Source organism: Mugil cephalus, chromosome 3 (genome assembly GCF_022458985.1).
Source record: "Mugil cephalus isolate CIBA_MC_2020 chromosome 3, CIBA_Mcephalus_1.1, whole genome shotgun sequence".
NCBI classification, from domain to species: Eukaryota; Metazoa; Chordata; class Actinopteri; order Mugiliformes; family Mugilidae; genus Mugil; species Mugil cephalus.
Window position 1 is genome coordinate 5,339,913 of NC_061772.1, and position 16,291 is coordinate 5,356,203.

The 16,291-nt window shown below is 42.4% G+C and overlaps 1 protein-coding gene across 6 annotated transcripts in view; it reads right to left on the reverse strand.

Moving 5' to 3' along the window:
- tjp1a (tight junction protein 1a) overlaps window positions 1–9,799 on the reverse strand; it is an 86,423-nt gene extending 76,624 nt beyond the window's left edge. For 3 of the 6 annotated variants that reach the window (XM_047581726.1, XM_047581721.1, XM_047581724.1), the window contains exon 1: window positions 9,236–9,798. In XM_047581726.1, coding sequence (XP_047437682.1) covers window positions 9,236–9,327 — 92 coding nt within the window. In that variant the 5' untranslated portion in view covers window positions 9,328–9,798. Of the gene's footprint in view, window positions 1–9,235 lie in introns of all 6 variants that reach the window. The other 3 variants (XM_047581720.1, XM_047581719.1, XM_047581725.1) reach the window with 2 other exon arrangements.
- Window positions 9,800–16,291: the final 6,492 nt, after the last annotated feature.

Consider the following 16,291-nt stretch of genomic DNA (forward strand, 5'->3'; position numbering starts at 1 on the left):
GGGTCAGACATTCCCTTCGTATCTAAGTTTTCCCAATACGAATAAGAAATCAATAAGTTGTAACAGAAAAAGTAGAAATTGTAAAGTCGACCAAACCAGCAAGCAGCAACAGGCAGAGTGGGGCTGGTGCACTTACAAATCTGTCAGTCTGTCAGTGCTCACTCTGTCACCATGGCGACTGTAAAATAGCCACACAGGAGAGAGACACAATAGAAGTGTTTGAATAAACAAGCAGAGAACAGACAAATCAGTGAAGAAAACCCATACTGGAGCAGCGTGAGTGGTCTCAAGTCTGATGATCTACGCTGAGACAATAAATAACGTTTATGGTACTAATTTGAAAATCCTGCTCAATTAATTGCGTCATATTGCTAGTCGTTTCCTCTGTGTACCCACGTGATGAGATTATACTGCGTGGATTGCGGCGGCCTGTTCGGCTGTAAAAGAGCAAAATATGCAATGTGTTCATCACAGCAGTTAATCTTATGGGCTACCACCACAGAATAAAAGTGCGACCTAGAAAGTGATTTGTGGTCTAAAATTACCGTATATAAAAGTTTAGTATGTGTAACAACTGAGCTGCCACTGCTAATCGATGCCTCACAAAATACAATATCTTCTCTTTAGAGCACCTCGACCTCATTAAGGTCAAAAATGAGGCTGATATATAACTGTACAGAGTATGCATACTTACAGCCACACACATTTAAAGTCAGCAGACATCTACAAAATGTAATATTTGAACATACACTTTTGAGAATTTTGAGGAGTCGTATTGACTATCTTTAGAAAAACTGCAGTGAACTGAAAAACACAGCACAGATTCTCTAGCACAGCTTTTCATTGCTGTTTCTTTGCTCTGAGTCTGTTCATGTAAAGCCAGACTGACTCCGTGTTGCTGGGATCAGCGCTCTGCAGGGGTCAAACCATCTGTTGGCACAATGCATTGCTCTTGTTGTTGCTGAAGATGGTGTTTTTTGATTGTGGCTATTTGTTTGGGCTTGTCGTGCTGCAGAATGCATCTGGATAGACTGATGGATAAAAATCTCAAAATCTGAGGTGCCAAACGCACTTGCACAGTGCTATTTTTAAATTAGCCTCATTTATGGGTGTAGAAAGGAATGGGGTAGGCCTTTGAAGGCACCCAAGCACCATCCAAGATTGTGACATGTCTTCAGATGGAGAGCACTTTGCAGGGTGACTGGTTATAGTTAGGGAGGACTGCCGGGACAAAAGCAGTTATGTCGCATTCAATCCGGACACTTTTATGGAGGCAGCAAAGCTCTCAGTGTCACATGCAACTGCTCACAAACTCTAGGGATGTATTCTCATCACATTTACACCTTACCACTGTTCAAAGATGGATTGATACCAGCAGGCGTCCTACAACACATCATCCTAGAAACCACTTTTTTTTCTTCTTTTTTTTTGTGGCAAAAAGTTGTTTTCCTTCAGCAGAGATTTGCTGGGCCAGTATAATCGTTTTGGTAGGGGCTGTGTGCAGTGACGCTCAGAAGAGTAACAGCAACATAGTGATACACATCATCTGAGCACCATGGAGCTGAATTTGGAGTTGAAAACTAAATGACTGATTGGTTGTAGGATCATCCACACTATCTGCTGCATAATGACATTCAAATGGTGACTTCTGCTAACAACACACAGGAACAGAGGTGCAGGAAATACAATCTGGACGTATGACACACCTCTGTAGACGTAGATTATTCCATCTACGGAAACTTAGCTCTTTTGATATTTGCTTTAAGCGGTCTATTTATAAACTGCACTTCTGAGGCGACTGGCTTATCATAATAATTTACTTTTCTTCATCTACTACTTAATATCATGTCCAGTAAAATGGACGGAACAGATCCACTTTTCTACCCTAGCCCTATCATAAACTTTACCCTAAACCCCATCCCTAGCTTTAAAGATGTAATCAGACCAGCTGTGTTCCTATGCCACACATTGACTAAGGGATAAGTTGAGCACCATCAGCAACTCATCTCCTGCAGGTTTGCAGGTGTGTCGTAGGTCCAGGACATTATGTCTAAGGGAGCCTAATGGGCGTTGGCACGTTAGACATTTGCTTTAAGTCTATTTATAAACTACACTACCTGAACAGGTAACATAATTATTATGTTATTATGCAGTGACAGAAAAGGCTTGCAACATATCTTACTGCTACTACTCATCTTCATCTGCTTCTTATATCATGTCTGATAACACTGCACTAGGATCCAAAGTACTAGGAACCAAAATGTTAAACAGAGTGGGTCCTGGTATGCCTTCCGTCCTGCAATTTGTCTTTGTTCGTTTCTTCCAGCTCATCGGGCGACAGTGTTGTGTTCCTAATAGCTCCTCTGACTTTTTTATTTATATTCTTAGACCTTTTAAAAGAGGCTTTTACCCAGCTGGTATGTTTTACTTTCCATTTAAAAACAAAAACATACCAGGGCCTCGAAGTCACAGGTGGGAAAAACAAAAGTTAGGCCAAGAAGTGACAAAGAAGTTGCGACTAGAGGAGACAAGTGAATGAAGCATGAAGGGCCATGGTCCTGATGGGCAAACTTGGATGAAAATGGGCCTGAAGACAGAAAGGGAACAACCATAATTCAAATGGACAAAGGACAGAGGGACACTGTTAGTGTATCGCTCAGGGGTCACTCTGACTGCTTTGTAATGCCTGACTGTTCAGCTGGAGGTGATGGTAACTGTTCAACATGCATCATTTTTCTTCTGGTTTCTTCTCCTTCTCCAGGGGACAAGTGACAACAGGAGGCGTGTGACACATCCTGCTTGATCTACAGTAGATAACCTCACCAAGAGCTCCTAACAGAAGAATGAAACTAATGACTAATACAGTATTTGGATGGCTAAAACATACTCAGAAAAGTCTGAGGAGAAAGAAAACACATGATTCAAAGGACACATTTGGAGTCACCTGGGTAGAGTAGGAATGCACTGGAAATCTGTGGTGGGATCAAGTGTCTGATGAGGCCAGACAGGCCTGACAGATGGACGGACCAGATTAGGCATATAGACACGTATCAAATAAGGCAGGACAACGGACATGTCCGAGTGACCCTGCTGAGACAAAGGTCACAGACAGGTCGGTGGCTGGTTTCTAAAACCACAACGTTCAAACAAAAAGTCAACATCACAGCTCATCAAACATCTGCGTATGAGCTGGAATCTGCAGACAGGTCAAGCTAAAAGGCTGAAAGATAAACATGGCTCCGTCTTTTTCTTGAAAATGCAAAATCAAACTTAAATATAGAGTCAAAGCATATGGTTCATTTGTGCCTGAAGGCAATTGAAACATGACAAACAATAAAGCAGAACTGCCACAGGGTCTCTAGGGTCTGAGGCCATTATGGAAATGTTTAAGACATATTAACAGAAACAACAAGTTTTCGAAAACTGCAAAAGGCTAGAGGACGTTCAAACAAATCTCAAAAATCCAAAAACTGAAAACTAATTACGGTATATCCTATTTTATCTAAATATCCATGCTTCCTTTTACCAAAAATAGAACAAGTACAACAGAAACTACTCATGAAAGACAACAGAAAATGCTGGCTCGTCGGCAGCTGTGTGCTCCCACCAGCTTCAGTTTTAGCCACATCATCTTTGTTAGCTTTGATAACTTCATCAAATTTAAAATGCTTAACAAAATGATGATGTTACAATGTCAAATTAGGTTTTCTGTTCAGTTTTTTGTGAAATGGATTGTTGGCATTCATGTGTATCACTGTGTGCAAGACCTAAACCACTTTGTGGCTCATGAATGTTAATTTGACGTGCTAGTCTCCGGTCATGGCCGACCAAGCTCATGTTGGACTCTTCGATGCATCTCTGTTGTGTCCTACCAATAATTTGGGAAAGTTAATCTCAAATCTTTCACAGTAGATGGAAAGTCAATCTGAAGGCACATGAAAGATTGAATAACTGCCAGAAAATAAATGCAATTAGTAATTTATTGTCTTCAAATTTTTAATTCTGCAATCAATTCCAGTGTGGTAATGTTTGCAACATGTGTTGTCATAAATTATTTGATTGCTGAGTCAGTTTGTCAGTCCTGAAGTAAAGAAAGTAAATGAAAATAATTAGGAATGATGCTTCATTGGAAAAAGACCCATATGGACCTGCTTTGGTGAGTATCAAACTATCTCACACATCCCCTGTGACTCTTAGTATAATGTTACGTCATACTAAGAAAAATGAAAAGCCTCAGTTATATAACATTAGGAGATGTAAACGAAAGGGACAAAAAATGGGATCTCTGTCAAACAAAAGAGGATCCCCTCTGCTGTGTCCTTCTCTGTTTGGGGGGCGGCAGTGATGGATTCCATCTTGTCAGCCCCCTGTGAGCCGTCGTGACAGTCGAGAGCCATCAGGGGCCGAGAACGTGTGACTCACAGATTCTAAAAGTCATTGTTGCTCCACGTCTGAGTCTGGGCCAGAGACGATGAGCCTCTGATAGGCCTCTGTTAACATCACTGCTCACCACAGGCTCTTTATGCTGCCATTACCAGACCCCTTTTAGCCACAACATTCTAAGTGCAGTCAGGCTGGTTATTTCATTACTGAGAGTGAAATGTGGAGGGCTAAAAAGAATAAAGCATATTGAATAGCACCATGGTACATTGGCACCTAGCCATACTATAACAGGAAGGTAGGGATATTTCAATTTGGTATGCGACTGTTACATAAAACGTTAAATATTTCAGTATGTTTGCTAATAAGATGCTTGGAGGTGTAAAAAACAGCTTGAATAAACTGCAATATAACCTTAGCAAAATATACCATGACATAAGAAAGAAACATTCAGTTGGTCTGAATTGTTTTAACCCAACAAAGCAAATATAAGTCATTTTTTTCTCCGTTATATGTAACTAGATTGAACCCAAAAAAAAGTTAGAACTCAAGGTCTTAACCCTTAAATCAACAAACACACTCACACTGGCACAAACATTCAATATCTGCTCCCAAGTACAGAGGGACACACACTAATAAACATACCCACAGGATGCTCAGAGAGCGGGAGGGGTTAAGGGGGTGAGCCACGAGTCAATAAAGCCCATGTAATCTGTTCCCTTTAGTGGCATAAACCATCTGAGAGGAGATTACAACCGTTCTGCCAAAGTAAGAACATGCGAGTTCCTAATGGCGAGAAACACTGAATACAAACACACACAGGCAAGCACGTGTGTGTGCACCTTTGCACATACTCTATGAGAGCTGTGGAGGCTGGAGAGCAGGAGTTGTATGCTCCAAGAATAAAGCCATGACTTCATGTTTTCAAGATCAGACTTCATGACTAATACAAAAAGGCTTATTTTTACTTTAGGGAGAGAGATACTGTGAGTGAGCAGAAAAAAAAGAGAGTACTTCTGCTTGTTTTTCAGAAAAGCACTGATTATCATGACAGGCCCACCCTGGACCTGGGCTCCTGCTGAGGTAACTAATGCAAGACATTGTCGGTTTGTGTGAGATTACGCATCATGGAGTCCACGAGTGGAACTAAAAGAGTGGAGGGGGTAAGGCAGGAGTCGCTGAGTGTGTGTGTGTGTGTGTGTGCGTGTGTGTGCACGTGTTCGTGCGTTCTCCTGAAGAGCAAAGAGGCAGGATGTGGAGAGGCAAGCGGGGAGAGGGGCTGCTGCACGTGTGTGTGTGTGTGTGTGTGTGTGTGTGTGTGTGTGTGTGTGTGTGTGTGCTGGGGAGTGGGGGGGAGAAGGGACGCTGACTTTATGCATCATTAAGCAGGTGGACTGAGAACACCAGGCGGAGCTGTCACAGTGGAGGCGAGCAGAGCAGACATCTGGTACACAATACAGGACGAGACGCCCATGTGTTCGGAAGAGTCGCCACCAGTTCAAACGGACGTCATCAGGCTGATTATTATTTATGGCTGATCTCAGACTAATTACAGTGTGTTTTGTATAATATTAATGCGCTGGAGTCCTGGAGTGAAGAGACTCCTATAATGCAGTCTGGTTGCTACAAGTAAACTGACATTAATTATAAAGGAATCAAGCATAAATCTAGTAACTGCGCTATTAATTTATGCACAGTCTTTGCATCATCTGCAACTGGCAACATCTTGTACTTTTTACATGCTCTTAAATTATGCACTTCCTTTGCAAGATGGAGCCAACGAGCCTGCAACATAAACTTGTAGCAATCAAAACCCATTCCTCATTCAGTGAAACGGATGACACAGAAGTGTCATTTTGTGGTCCTTTGTTTGGTTGTCTATGCATTGCATCGCTCTGGCTAGTAGGTTTCTAATAAAGTGTTTTGGAAACCATTAGACGCACAACCATCTTTTCATATACTTCTCATCTGCTGGTAGGCAAAAAAGAAATGTTTCCATTGCTCCCTCTGAGGCAAAACATCATCTCCCATTAGCCAAGAGTACGTGAGTCAGTTTCCAATCATCTTCCTCCTCCAAGGAGAGAGCATATCTGCATCACTCCCTTTTTGCACATGTGAACACAATTCAAGCTGCAGATGGCATCCATACACTTTATCAAGCACTGTTTATGCTTTTTGGATATTTTGAGGCATTGTTCCTTAATGTGTCAAAGGTCAAAGACTTAACGCAATACGAATCAGTGCACTAGAAAGAAGTTGCGTGTCTAAAAACTGTAGTGGATGAACACCGCATACTCCTTTCCCCATTAGCTCCAAGGTTACCACACATCCAGCGCAAACCGAGAACTTGCAAATGCCTTACATTATTGAGTATCACTTCATCTTCACTGTGAGCGAGCGACTTGTGTGCACGCAAGCCTACTGATTCAAGGCCCTGACTTCACTCTTAATAAACACAGAAATGGCATGAGGGTGAATGCATGGGGTGACTCCATGAAACACACACTGCAGACGCGCGCTGGCTCAGCTTCCCTCCGTTAAAGTGGCTGTCGGAGGAGATACAGTAATCCTTTTTTAATGGCCGCGTCCCTTCCCCCCTCCGTGATGTGATGGACCCAGACATACTACTGCGCCTCTCTTAAGGGAGAAGTGTCGAAACCAAGTCACCTTTGCAACACATTTGACAGCGGTCATATGAGCTAAGAGAAGAAGACCTATCCCTTTTCCCCTGTGAGGCCAGTTCTGACACGGTCAAAGTTATAAAGCCATTTGTACCTACAAACGGCATGATGGCACTGGAAACCAGCTTGGCCTTTAAGGATAATGGTTCCAGCTTGATGTTATCTGTGTGGATTACAAAACAGCTGAATGAGCCCACTCTCATGTTTTTTTTTATTATTATTATGTTATTTTCCTTCGCCTATGCATGAAGCTCCAATATTGTTATCATGGCACACCATATAACAGCCAGTCACGCTGTCAAAAGCGAATCAATTTACATAATTAATCTCAGCATTCGTTTACAAAGTGTAGAAAAGGTCAATTTATTAGGTTGAGTGACTTAAAGTCATCGACCGTATATAAAGATGAATGAAACATCAGTGACAACACCTAAAGGATTTCTGAAGAGTGGAGCACCGGCCATCACCAGCTTGTCAGTGCAGGGCTGCTCCTGAAGCCAGACTGATGATGGGCGCAGCTTTAAACCCTACACCGACTACTGTTCAAGCAGCGTCATTACAAAACAATGCCAACACACCACGTATAAACCGCCATAGGCTCTGTGTGATTTGTTGCAGGCATATAAACCAAGCTTAAAAACAGTGGAGTGTGAGTGGAGATGAGGCGGGAAGCTGCGGCAGACAGCTTGCAACCTGAGATGACACCCGCCTATCACTGAAAGTGGCTACGCCCTAAATTATGCATGACTAGCCTATAGCCTTGACATAGAGTTAGATATAAATTAACCTCATGTACAGTTTCCATGAATAAAGAACACGTTACAAAGACCAACATCGCTTACCGTAGCAGGCTATAAACCTGTTTCTGTTGTTAACGTGTGAACACCAGAGAGACTGACTCACTTTTGGAGTCAGCCTCAAGTGGCCATTTGAGGAACTGCAGTTTGTGGCACTGTGCGCTAGCTTGATGTATTTTGTTTTGTTTTTTGACAAAGGTAAATAAATATAAAACAAACAAAATATATAGATTCTGCTTCGCACATGTAAATATAATGTGCTTCTGTGTGTTTCACTTTAAAGATACTTGTTATGCGATAGGAACCAAAAGTTCCTCAAGCAGGCCTATGTACAGTATGACGAAAGAAAGCATACATAAACGAACTATATTAAAATAAAAAATAGCAATAACTCCATATTTTATCTTTATTTTATTTTTTTTTGTATTTAAAAAAACTGTCGGCTTTATTAACACGATGAGGTGACATGAGGTGACAGAGAGCGATAGGAAACGGCGCGTCACTGGCTGGACCCGAACTGGAGGCGATGGTTTGCAATGTGAAATAAAAATACCAGCAGAGAGAGAGAAAGACATTGGATGGTTAAGACGAGTGGATACACGATGAAGCGCGTAAAGACTGGTAGACAATGCCCGATTTTAATATGGATGAATCTAGGTGGCAACATTCAATTGAAAACACTCAGAGACACAAGCAGCCAATGAGAGTCAACCACTTATCATCGCCCATACACATTGTGATCCAGAAGCAGGTGGCAAGAAGCTACTGAATAAGTGATGAGTGGAGAAATCCGCCGACATTTTTTTACTACACCAAAATAGATCTGAGACCCCAAAATGCAAAAAACCAAAATTTAACTTGAAAGCGTCAAACGAGCGGCACGCGCAAAAACAGGGGAGGAGGGGGCTTAGGGACGCATGCAGGTGCGGCTGAAATCATTTCAAAGCGCGCTGTATCGGAGCATTGTCTTGTGAATACACCTGCTCTGTATTGTGAAACTCGTCCCTCGCCAGACGGATCACAACAAGCAGAGTCCACCAAAGGAGAACACGGAGCGACAGCACGCACGCACTGATGCCTGCTGAGCGTCTCGCCGGTGTGAATATGAAACAGTTGTTGATGGCAAATAGAGATGGAGGCGGCTACTTCCGCCAACAGCTGCTCAGCTTTAACTTCACACGAGACACGGGTAAAACGAGGACTCCGGAGTTATTATTATTGTTGTTGTATTTCATGACAACGCAGAAAAGAGGCTAATTTTAAAGCTACCCCCTGCACAAGAAAGCGCACCTTTGGCACTCTTTTCAGCAACACACGCTCCCATCCACAAGCGCACCTCCTCTTTCTCCTCCTCCTCCTCTTTCTGTGTATACTCACCACAGCTGTCTCTTAACGGGGAGGCAGTCTTTGTTGGAGGCTGTCACTCCCATGGCCATCTGCATCACCGTTATATATTTCTGGTACTTCATTTTGTCCTCCTTTACCACTACTGCCGCGACTTCTTCTAGTACTACTTCTTCCTCCTCCTCCTCCTCCTCCTTTTCTTCTTCTAGGATTCGGCGCGCCCCAAAAGCGGCACAGGTGAGCGTGCATTCAAATGTGTGTTATTGTCCCCTGGCATCCGCGGCATCCTCTGTGTCAAAAACGCCATTTCCACGCTGGGAGGACTGCTGACAGGGAAAATGATCCCCGAGGAGATCAACGAAAGGTACCACGCCGCCACGACCCATGTCTGCGCTGACTCTTTAATCTCATTAGAGCTCAGAATAGATTGGCTTATCCATTCATTTTTAGTCAGGACCGACTCATTGTTGTGGTTCGCCTCGTAGCGGCCACTTTACTCCCTTCTCTTTCCTTCTTTTTCTTTTATTTAAAAAAAAAAAAAAAACCTCTGTGTAAAAGAGTGGAGAGAAAGAAACAGTCAGATAGGATGGAGCGGCGACGGCACCCAAACGTCTGCGAGGTAGGAAAGAGAGTGCGCGTGTGTTCAACAGAGAGAGGGAGAGAGGAGGGGAGTGACAGAGGGGGAGGGGAGGGGGAGGAGAGAGGCGGCTATGTAACGGCGTAAGAGGGGGGAACCTCGGTGATGCTGAGTAAAATCTCAGGCGTCTGTTTTGAGATATTTGTACGAGGTTGGTCCATTACGCAGGGCCTGGATGAAAATAGTAGGGAGGGACATAGAGGAGCCAAGTAAGAATAACACACAGCAGCCTGGGATGAAGCTAAGAACAAACAACTCAATTAAATAAATAATTTCAAGACAAACTACAGGTTTTAGCCAGTGTGAGCCAAGATTTTAGCAATTAAAAACAAAACTTCCTTCTACTACTGTTCTTCATTTACTAGCCTTTCATCCATCTATCTCTCTGTACTTAATCTTTTTTTTTATATAGTGTAGCCTATGATTTATGTATGTCTGCATGTATTGGGTTTCCATAGTTCCCATAATTTAAGCTCTTTGTGTAAGTGTAATTAAAATATGTTCTAAACTATACAATTTATATTAACATTTACATTATTCCCTTTGGTATCAGCCTCAGAAATCTAGCACCATTTGTGCCATATTTTATTACTTCCCTCAGGTTTTCAGTGAGAAGGCAATTCTTGCTGGAAAGCGCCAGCCCTGAATCCGCACCGTACATGCTTCACGTGGGACTCCTGAGCAAGTGATGTGTCGAAGTCATGTGCGCAAAAAGCTTGACGGTCCTGTAGTAAATTCCATATGTCACCACTGCTAGGATACTGCTGGCATCTTGAAGCTGCAGAGGCTAACAGTTCAGCAAGCTAACATCCAGACTTACCACGTCCGTCATTTCTGCAAAAGTCAGCAAACACAACTCATAAACAAGGACCTTACCAAAAATCTACACTTACGAGGTTAATGAATATGAAAAAGAGGGTTACTCATATAGATATTTATCATGATCAAGGTCAACACAAATCCATGTGAAGGTAGTATTCATCTCTTTTATGTGGAGGCTGCAAATAAATGCCCTCCGCTTTTACTCAGCACAGTTCTGGCAGCATTTTTGTCCCCCTCACTGTGCCACCATGCACCTCAGCTTGCAACAGGTCTATCTCATTTTTATTTAGTCTTAAGCTAGAAGAGCAGACCTGTTTTCATCGCATATAACTGCTTACCTTGTTGCTTAAATCTCAATCGCCTTAAGTAGCCACAAAGTCCTGCTCTGCAGGTCTGAGTGAGCGAGGAGTCGAGTCAACTTGATCTTATTGGGAGCTCAGTGAAACTGATCCAAGTAAAGCTACTTAACAAACAGACCTGAAAGGACAAAAGCAAAACAAATGTTGCTGTTAATTCTGTACGTCTTTGCTGTGGTATATTGTTAATAATGTAATCGCATAAAACATGTTTCTGCACCGTTTTATTATTATTTTTGTCTATACGCTAACATGTACTACATGTACATACAGCAAACCCAGGGTAAATGTGAGTTTCAGATTACTTTTACTCACCCTTTAGGAGCAGATAGCCCACAGTCTCTGTAGATGCTAATCAATACAGTGATTGATTTGGTGTCAAATTTAAATTCCCAGTATACATGAGTCTTTAGTGAGTCCTGAAGGACGAGAGGGGCACAGAGGAGGCCGTGTGCACAAGATTCAAGTCAAAGTGAGTCCCTGTGTGCCGGTTTGTTTATGTATGCCTGGCATCTGTCAAACACGCAAAATGCTGTTTTTCAGGTTAACGGTAACATAAAGACATTTCACAGACTGCTGCAGCATAAACGCTTGGGGCAAAAGCATTAATGATTAAAATAACTTGGTAGTGAATCTGGATAGTGTCCCACCCTTTTTACAATGGAGCGGCACGGCGAGGTGAGACGGCGTGTCACCGCCACTGCCACTGTATTTACATATTTGTCCCAGCTAATAAACAGAATGAAGGAGAGGAGAACGACAGTGTGTAAACTACGGTCCTCTTGAGATGGCCCATGCACCGGAAAAAGTAAATCTAGGTATAAACCCTATCAGGACTGAATAACACCACAATGAAATGACTGAAGAGAAAAGTCTGACAGCCAGTGCAAAGGCAGGTAACTCTTGTTGGATGGGCCAAGCCGGTGAGCAGCTGGTGAGGAAGGTCAAGGGGAAACTGCTGTTATCAGCACTGCTTGATATTGGCAACTGTGAAAACAACAGAAAATTCTCCCAAAAAAAGTCCTCCAAGTCCTCTGATGTTTATTCACAGTTCTTAGGGCTGGGAAGAGGATTAAGTGAACACACACAAGCACAAAAACACGCACCAGTGGCCTGAAGGAGACTGAAGAGGGTGAGGTCACCACAGCAGTGATATGGTTTTAAGCCAGAAGGACAGTGGAGACTGTAAATGACGCAGAGTCCTCAGTGGACCGGTAATGTTCCCTTTAATCCCTGCAAATAACACATTTCGCCACTTCCACAGCTCACATATTCAAAATGGATTCTCTGTCTTTCTTCACTTGCTGAGCGCTCCCATTTGTTTGTTGCTCAGACATTTGCGTGATGGCCACAAGCAACTGTTTTCCTTAAATAAAAAACTACCCCAGCAGTCAGTTTCATCCTCTTTATAGTCACTTTCCCAAAATACACTTGATATGACGGTGGGTTGGGGAGAAATGGAGAAGAATGCTGGATTGGTTTAAGAGTGAGATTTCCCTCAGGAGCACCAACCATCCAAATGTGTTGATCCCCCCCCCCCCCCCCCGCCACCATAATAAATTACACTATCCCCTGGCCCCTGGCCACCATTAATCACATGACCACAGCAGCCAGATTAAATCTGTAGCCTTGGACTGTTCTCCTGTGTCACTCTTGCTCTGCCTCTCTTTCATGTACATGGTATACCAATAATCAACAGGCACACAGCGCAAGGAGACACATGGGCAGCATCAGCTGGGCATATAGCAGCGTCGACACAAACATGATTGTGTTTGTCAGCTCAGAAATTAGTTAGTGAGTGGCCAATATGTGTCATCATCCATCTGTTTTGTGTCCCTTTAGTTGTGGTTATCAGTAGCCATCCTGAATACTGTCGGTAGGCTACAGCTCTCACTGGGTGTGCTGACATGTCCCACGCATATTCACGGTTTTGAAGTTTCCTTTTTTATGTCTGTGAATTCCCTTATATTAGAAACAGGAATATACCAGCCAGGGGACAACAGAAGCTGGGCAGCTGTTGCATGTATACATCTCATTTAGTTTTGTGAATGCTGCCAACTAGCAGCGCAGGCGCAGAACCAACCAGCAGTAGAGACAGTGTCTCACTTTGGGAGCAACGAAGCCACTGAATTCTGTCTTTCTGTAATGAAAAAGTTGAATATTCATTTAATTAAAATGTGGGAAAGTTAAAATCCAGTGTAATTATAGTCTGGTGTAGACAGGTTACATCATGCTACTCTCCCAGAACATACAGTGGAGCAAGACAGGAAAGTCACAAGGACTTCACTAATGTCAGACTGACCTCCTTAAATTTGGAGATTTGTGTTTGCATACATCGAAGGAACCCACAGATGACAGCATTTCATACATGTATTATGTATATGGAGATATGTATAACTAGATTTATTTGAGTATCATGTAAACATCATATGAAACAATAACAAGATCGAGGGTGAGCCTCATAACTGGGAGACCTGTGTCCTATCGAACAAATCCAGGCGGTATAACATGGATGCTGCGTGCATCCTGTAACTCAACACTCCACTGCAGGGCTTTAATTTCTCGCTGCCAGACCTGCATCTCCACGGCAACACTGGCTCTGGGCTTGGCTGAGGTGGCCCTGACACATGATATGCCTTTATATTCAAAAGCAAAATGATGAATGATGAAGTTTATCTGGTGTAATGAAAACAGCTCTATTCATTTCAACATAGAAATGAACACAATCACACAGCTGAACAATTTTCTAACTGATTGAATGCTCATTTAAATATATTTATTTATTTTTTTTGATGAACTGACCTGTTGGTTTTATATGTTAGGTTTTTTATGCTTCACAGGCAAAACAATAAACATTTGATTTAGTCTGAAAGTGGATTGTGAAATGAACTCTTGCTGTTTTGATTTGCCCCAGCTCTCTTTGGTCTGTATACCAAACATTTTACACCACAGTGTATTGAAATCCAAAAATAATGCTCATTAGGCTCCTGTTGTGTCTGAATTCAAAGGTACACGCAGGCATTACTAAAAGTGTCACACTAAATTAAATGATACGGGCAGTGGCAGAATGTCAGAGTGAAGAACATCCCTTTTAAATTTGGATTGTAAATGTGGAGCTAAAATTAGATCTAAGACTGCACCGTGTCTGTTTCCAAACTGATTTGAAATGCAAGACTCTCTAACAGTGTAAATAATACAGAGTTTATTATACATTATATTTATTTATTTATAGAAAACCCTGAAATGTATGCAGAGGGTCTTGCTTAAAGCTAATTGGTATGCAGGATCTGAGCAAATGAAAAGACAAAGTGCTTATCCTAGAATGGTAAAAATGAAGTACAGGTCTTTTCTGTAATGTACAGTGAAATAGAATATGACTAACAGGGGTATCTGCATAAAAAAACACCCCTTAGACTGTCGTGAGACTTGCCAGAGAGCAATGAAGTGATAAGAAGCCACACACGGACGGCGGATATGGAAGCTGCACAAGCATGAAGTGTATGAATCCAAGCAAGGCTAATGCAATATGTAAATGAAACAGTTATTGAAGTGAATGTGCCTGCTGTTATTTCTACAAAATTGCATGTGAAATGCATGAGGCACGAGTCGCTGAAAACAGCTGCGCACGATACGTTGGGTTTCCCCTCAGTTTACTTCTGGCTGTGCCTGGTCTTTATCACAAAGAAACGGGTTTAAATGTGTTAAAAAAAAATGTTACATGCATTCATTCGACCCAAAGTGCTAAATGACAAGTTGAAAGAGCTGATAAAGAAGCTCAATAAAATACTCAGTAAAAGAGTTTTGGGTGGAGAGGTTGAGCGGAAGACAAACAGAGAGACTGAGTGGGAATCAATGCCAGGAGCCCTGGATACTAAATGGCTGCTGTTGCTGTTTGGACGGTGATGTATGGAGCTGCTTCGGGGGGTATAGGGGAAGCAGTGAACGAAAACAAAAATAGTTCCACTCGAAGAGGGATCCCCATGTAAGCAGATCTTCTGCCTGACAGCGGCCTGGAAAACAGAGTTCTCCGCTTGTGTGTCTATGACGAGGCAGATGTTTAGAGACAGTATGAGTTGACAGTAAAGTGAAGCTTTGTGCTCCGCTGCCTCCACTCAGCGGGGTTTGACACCAGACGCTTCCTTCCCTCCCGCCCTCCCACTGTCACCTTTATTAACAGACTGCCAGGTGGAGACTGTCTCTCCCGAGTGTCCCACTGTAGCCTCAGATTTGCTGAGGTAAGTGACGAACAGACACACAAAGAGCCCCTGGGAGGGAGCAGGTCCTTTTCTAGAGCTGTTTACAGGTAACATGCAGCATCAGTACTGTTTACCACACTACAATACAAAATACTAGGTACTCAGCTCTGTTACTGACATATGTCACAGAGATGATAATCTGTAGAGAGGAACACCATACGCTGTTTTATGTAAACACACATGATGTGACAACCCCTCATTACATAGAGTCAGCAAATCCACCAAAACAGAAGTCCTGAGCTAATATGAACTTTAATTTCTTGTTACGTACTGCATATTTGGATGAAGTGAAGACCCAAGGCGAAGACGTACGTATTAGTTTGTGATCTCCACTGTGAACCCTTCATAGATTTGATTGATTGGCATTGCAAAATATGCCAAAAGGTAAGCAGTTAAGTTAAACCACTTTTTTTTGCTTTGTTGGTAGTTGCACATTTAAAATAAAATAAGACATATATGCAACTGAAGGATTTCTATATTGCTGGTCTGTCGGATTGCTTTGAAAGTGCTGTAGACTGTGAGAAGTCTACCAATGTGAATGTGGCCAAAAATCCTCAACTCCTCCCATGGAATACTGTATTTGTTTTCCAGAAGTTGTTGATGGAAATCACCAAGTCAGCTTCTTATTGGAAATTTGGAAAGAGATATACCCAGATACCATACTAGATGGACATGTCCCCAGCCGTCCTCAGGTTCAGATTTAACCCTCACTCCTCCCCAAGCCCCTCCATCTCATCCACACAATATCATTTCAAACAAAACAAAGCAAGATTCGGGTGAGCAGATTTGAGTCCGGGACAAAGAGGAACTTTCAGCGGGACACACACAGAGAAGAGCAACGCAAACTCAATGTAAACTTGTTTGGAGCTCTAATGGAACACAATCCTGGACAACTTTGAAATTGTTTCAAAGTTTGTCTATGAGACATTTTATTGAGCCAGATATAATATAAACACCTCCTTTTTTGCACAGCTTAAAAGACCAAGACATGACAAAACTCTGATTATCAAAAAGAATA